Source organism: Cynara cardunculus (assembly GCF_001531365.2).
Source record: "Cynara cardunculus var. scolymus isolate 2C chromosome LG 1, CcrdV1, whole genome shotgun sequence".
Lineage (NCBI taxonomy): Eukaryota > Viridiplantae > Streptophyta > Magnoliopsida > Asterales > Asteraceae > Cynara > Cynara cardunculus.
The window spans coordinates 25722993-25729566 of record NC_037528.1 but is presented as its reverse complement, the minus strand read 5'-3'; the positions used below and the strand labels follow the sequence as shown (position 1 = coordinate 25729566).

General features: G+C 35.8%; 1 protein-coding gene across 1 annotated transcript; it reads left to right on the top strand.

Annotated features, from left to right (window-relative positions):
* The first annotated feature begins 2337 nt into the window (after window positions 1-2337).
* On the top strand, window positions 2338-3857 carry LOC112529526 (crocetin glucosyltransferase, chloroplastic-like). The gene has a single exon (XM_025140850.1). The coding sequence runs from the start codon at window positions 2338-2340 to the stop codon at window positions 3694-3696; it is 1359 nt and encodes a 452-aa protein (XP_024996618.1). The 3' UTR covers window positions 3697-3857.
* The last annotated feature ends 2717 nt before the right edge of the window (window positions 3858-6574 follow it).

Genomic DNA, 6574 nt, shown 5'->3' with positions numbered 1-6574 from the left:
TTTCAAATAGTTAATTTGATACTAATATCGATATATTTTTGTCAAATTTTTATGATATCTTCAAACATATATTTTATTCAAAAATAAAAACATCATCGTTTTCTCAAAATCACATAAAGTCATATTATAACATCGACTGAGATAAATAATAAAAATGAAATATTAAAATCACGATGTATCTCGCTGCATTGCGCGAGTATGATTCTAGTACTTAAAAAATGAGCTTGCTTATGTTTGACAAATAATGGCTCAGATCTTAAAATAAAGAAAATAGTGCAACTTAGGTTACCTAAAGTTGTCGGTAATGACAAAGACAATGATAAAGAAAAAACGAAGAAAAAGACGTCATTCCTTACGTCAAGCGTCCTTTAGAAACACGTTTTTGTCGAGTATCCATGTCCCAAGGAACTCGAGTTTACCAAGGGCTTTACCCTCATTAGCGAGCATCATTGAAAATTGATTTTGGTACAGTACCATAAATATCAAATTTATATCGATTTCTAGGTGATGGGTCCGGGGGAGATGGGGGAGGATGTTTACATAAGTTTGGGAAAATGGGGAAGGAAAACGTCCACGAAAGGGTGTGTGTGTGTGTGTGCGTGTGCGTGTGCGTGTGCGTGTGTGTGTGTGTAATGTGTGTGTTTATAAATTAATTTTAAGGAAAAGTTAGAAAAAAAATCCAGCAAATTTTTACATTGAGCATGTTGAAAAAAGGTACAAGTTCACCAGCAATAGTGGAAATTTTGAACATACATTAGGCAAGTGAATGATGATTTTAAATTTTGGATTTTGATTTTTAATTGATCTCAATTTCTTGTTAATTTAGAGAACCCATATAACTGGGAAATGAAAACTAAGAACTTAATATCTCAGATCAAAGACGTTCCAATTTTTTTGTAGGCCTTGTTACATCCAATTTTTTTGATTATATTGTATAACTGAGATCACAGAGAATATGTGTTAAGAACAAAAATGGGGTATGTAAGATCCCACATTGGTTGGGACAGGAAACAAAGGTTGCCTTATAAAATGCATGATACCTCATCTACCAGACGTGTTTTAAAACAGTAAGTTCAGGTGTGAGACAAAGTGGACAACATATGGTACAGTGAACCTAAAATGTTATATATGGTATCAGAGCCATACTAGGGTGCCAGTGAGGATGTTGGGCTCCCAAGGGGGTGGATTGTGAGATCCCACATTGGTTGCGGAGGGAAAAAAGTTGCCTTATCAGGGACTTGGGACTTCCTCTATCAGACACATTCTAATACCGTGAATCTAGGCGTGCAGACAATATTTGATATAGTTAGCATGAGATGTTACATGCTAAACCTAAACGGCTAACAATTTGACACTAGATCTAAACCATTGACAATTTGAACCTAAAAGCATACAATTTCGGCTATAGTTTACACCCTAAGCACAGTAAATTATTCAAAATCTCACATTTAACATGTCAATGGACGGCCCTGTCTCAGATGATATTTTTTAATTATGCCATAAAAATTAAGTTTAGAATATGAAAACTAAATATAACGAATACATATTTATTTTGACAATCGGTTTGGACGAAACTGCTCGTGGAACATTCAAATTGTAGACTATACCACACCGAACAGTTTGACTAGTTTTCATATTAGACCGGATCACTAGACCACTCAAACCATAAACCACAATTCTATTTGACCTGTTTCAACCAATTTAAACAATACGACTGTGTTTTTTCGACCCCTAACATGATCCCATATCATTCACTACCTCAAACATGGTAGATGGTCAGTGATATACTTAGGGACCGTTTACTAAATATTTACCTGGGTAAGCGCTTACCAAATCACATTACCTTATCGGATGAATATGATAAGAACCAAAAATCTTACTCGGTAAGAACGAGACAATGACCAAAAGTCTTACCCGGTAAGCGAGGGTGATGACTCTCACTACGGTAAGTGCTTACCGGGTAAATTGTTGCATACGATGTTGTTTTGGTGAACAAAAATCTTACCTGATAAATAAATGATAATGTTAAATTTTACCGATAAACGCTTTATCAGGTAAGTATTTGATAAACGGCCCCTTAAACCTTGATGTTTTTAAGAAATTTTACAAGTGGATTAACCAAAATAAAAATAAAAAATGATTGATAATTTTATTTAAAAAATATATGTTAATTACAGAAGATGAAAAAGAGGATGAAACTTTCTTGTAAGTCAGGTTGGTGAAGGAAGACATTTGTTAGCGAGGCCCACATTAGGAATGTAGAGATGTCTTCCACATTACATATATGTTACTTGTTGCCGTGTGATTCTGTGCACTTCAACACCGCCCTTCACCGCCATGACTGGCCACCGGAAAATCCTGATTGTCGCCTTTTCCGGGCATGGCCACGTCATGCCATCTCTCCGATTCGCCAAACGCCTCCTCAACATGGGTGTCGATGTCACCTATTGCACCAGCCTCTCCGTCGTACGACGCATGGAAAAGGAGACCACCCCTCACGGCCTGACCTTCGCTCCTTTCTCCGACGGCCACGACGGTGGAAAACAACCTAATACCACCCTGCAACAATTCATCTCCGATTTTGCTGCAAATGGTGCTTCTGCCGTAGCAGAAATCATCGGTTCTGCCACTGCTGCTGGACAGCCGTTTGACCACTTGGTCTACACCACTGTCACCCCATGGGCGGCATGGGTGGCGAATGCACACGGTGTCAAATCCACTCTTCTGTGGTGCCAAACAGCAACTATTATGAATATTTATTACTACTATTTCAATGGCAATCAAAGTCTGATATCCAGTACCAACAGTGACCCAATATTTTCGATAAACTTACCAGGACTGCCACCACTAACCACCGCTGATTTGCCGTCGTTTGTGTTGCCATCATGCCCAAAAGAAGATGATATTTATCTACGAATTTTGAAAGATCATGTTGATGCACTCAAACTATCTTCAAGAATACTTGTAAACAGTTTTAATGATCTAGAATTTGAATCCATCGGAGCAATCAAGAAACTTGAGTTCCTTCCAATTGGACCCTTAGTCCCGTCGGAAGTTGTGGTCGGAAAAGAGTCTAAGAATAATACCTCCGGGAAAGATTTCTTCGAAAAGTGGGAGGATGGTTATATCCATTGGTTAAACACAAAAGCAACATCGTCAGTTGTGTATGTTTCGTTTGGAACCATAGCGACTTTTTCGATGGATCAAATGGAGGAGATTGCTATTGGATTGCTGGAGAGTCGCCGGCCATTTCTGTGGGCAATCAGAGACAGTGGTATTGCAGAAAAATTGAGCAAGATTGAGGAACTGAAAAAACAGGGGATGATAGTGGATTGGTGTTCTCAGGTTGAGGTGCTGAGCCACCAAGCAATCGGGTGTTTCCTGACGCATTGTGGGTGGAATTCGACGTTGGAGGCGTTGGTGGCTGGTATTCCGATGGTGGTGTTTCCACAGTGGTCGGATCAGCAGACGAACGGGAAGATGGTTGAAGATGTTTGGAGAACAGGGATTAGGGTGAGGAGGAGGGAAGGAGATGGAATGGTGGAAGGGGTGGAGATCCAGAGGTGTGTGAAAATAGTAATGGGAGATGAGGAAATGAAGAAAAACGCAGAGAATTGGAGGAAGTTGGCAAGAGAAGCTCTCAACAATGGCGGATCGTCCACCATCAACCTCCAAGCTTTCTTGGATGACATTTGAAATAACAGTGGAACACAGGCTCCAAAAACGATGTCGCTTTGTTTAGTAATTACTACGTACACATGTGTGCACTTTGAGTATATGGACTAAAGACCCAACATGCATGCAGTTTGTATTAAGATGGATGGAAAGGTCTTTGCATGTGGAATAAAACTACTTAATAACTCAAAAATGTTGCTTTTTTTTTAGATTCTTTTTAGTTGTCTGACCCAATAAGTAATCAATGAGTCATCTTAATGAAAATCTTCTATAAAATTGTTATATATCTGGTTCAGGCATCGCAGAAAAAGAAGCCGTAATCAAATCATGCTACCCAAACTTTTTAAAAACACAAGAGCTATATAACGAACCCTACAATTGAATCTCAAAAGTTAGGAATTTTAACCGTAAGTGTGGTGTCTGATTAGTTTGAGCTTGACTATAAAGGTTAAAAATGCTCCGAGAATCCAAAGAGGAATAAAAATCCCCTTGTGGCCATGAAGATTCAAATATGGTGACTACAAACCATCCGCAAAACAGGTGGTCGTCCTGAGATTAGTCGGATCAATCATCTCTGTCATTACAAACATGTACCATTAGTTTATTTTACAAAAATATAAGAGCGTACAATGAAGCAATGACTTGTGTCACCATATTCCGCTATGTAGGTCCGACCTTTCAATCCAACCTTAGCCTCTGTGGTCTTACGTGCTGATAAATTTAACATAAAATATAAGAAATATGATCGATATATCATAACACAATTATGACCATATAAACATACATGAATTGTGATAAACAATTTGTAGGGAGATTTGATTTCGTCATATTCGATGAAAAGGTGGTTAAGATCGGCCGGGGGAAGTTTACAATTTCAATTATATATTTCTAACGAAGTAATAAATTAATTTATGTGTTCTTCTTATCTTGTATTTAAGGAGAAAAATAATACGAAAATTTTGTCATCGTGAAATATGAAAATAACCACTATTTATATACTTAGTAATGACTAGTTGTAACATCTTTAAATTTTCAGAAAAATAGCATTGAATTTAAACCTCGATTAAATGTTGAAATTATCACAAAAATAGAGAATTTAACCCGATGGATAATCATAACTACAAGATAGCAGATAATACCGGTGCCAAACCGGTATGTAATAAGTAGTTTTTAAAGAAGTAAAAATTTTCTGACTTATAATAAGTTGATAAGTGTTTTTACAGAAAAATATAAGTTGTTTCAAATAAGTAATCTCAAACCATCCCCCTAAGTTTAAGTGAGGGTTACCACAACCACCAAAGACTGCTATCTTCAATATATAGTATATTGGCACTCCCAAAAAATGTTATTCCCCCTCGTTCCTCTAAATGGCTCCCATACCCATCTCATCAACCTTTAGGTCCATCCTTACAGAAACCTGTTATACATGTCAATAATAAGAAGTGTTAGACTTAACGTCTGGTGAGTATAAACAATTAGAAATTAAAATGAAATATCTAAAGACAAACATGAGGTTCACATATCATCATTTTCTTGCTTGAATAAAACAATTAGAAATTAAAATAACATTTTCTAAAGACACACACTACACACATACACCACACACTATGAATATATAACACACACACACACTGCATACATACACCACACATTATGCGTATATATAATACACAGAAATAACACATATGTTGTGCATATAACATACAACCGCACACATTGTGTGTATGAGATATGTCTCAATTGTATGTCTTCATCAAGTGTTTGTGTTTATATGTGTTTTTTAAATGGTGTTTGCTACATGTGTATGAATCAAACGCGCCAGTATGTGTGTGTGTATGTGGGGGAATCCGTCGGATAAATAATTGAAACGAGATCGCTGGCAAAGGAGTGATGAGGAGACGATGAGGAATGTATCTATGTGTATTCATTATGAGGAAGAAGAACTGAGGTAGGGGTTGGTGGGGGTGGGGTAGCTCAATGATGAAAAGGGTATAAGATAAAACTAGGAAAAGACAAAAAAAATGACAAAAATAACTGAAGCTTAACAAACCATATTTAACAGAGTTAGTGAAGGGGACCAATTTCAAAGCAAAATGTAAACAGTATAGACAATAATTGTACTTATTGAAATCTTGGGACCACTTTTGTAGTTGGGTGTAAATCACAGGAACCAAAATTATAGTTTTAAGTCTTGATAAAGTGTGATAAGTATATATAAAAAGAAGCATGTGATGGTTTCAAAAATTAAAAAAGTAATATAGCTATGTAGCCATTACTTGGCTTCTAATTTTTAGATTAATGATTATATCTTATGGTGGTTCCTTCTATTTACAAAATGAATTATTTATAAAAACGATGGATATGGTCCATTTGTTAAATATGTACCTTTATTGTATTTGTATAAAAGTTAAGGAAAAAATGAATTATTAAAAGAACCACCAAGGACGATGAGAGATTTCATTAGATTTGAGTAATTTTACGAATCTTGAATTTTAGTTTGGTTGATATATGACTGATTGAAAGGAGTTTGGTATATAAAATGAGGAGAACTGTCTTTGTGTCAACTCACATGAATGACTTATTTTGGCCAAGTTTTTTATGTAATCATCTATTAATATATATATATATATATATATATATATATACACAAATAACAATCACGGATGATGAGATGGTTCATATCAAATTTAATAAGTTTAATATTTGATACATGAACGAGCAGACCACTTAACATACTTAAATATTTTACTTTTTTAAAATAAATTATCGCCACTGCAGAATACACGGTGTACAACGCTAATATCTCTATACTATTTATAAAGCATTTACGATAAACTCTTAAAAACTATTTTTTATACATCAAGTACCACTTATTAATACGTATCACTTATAATTCAAG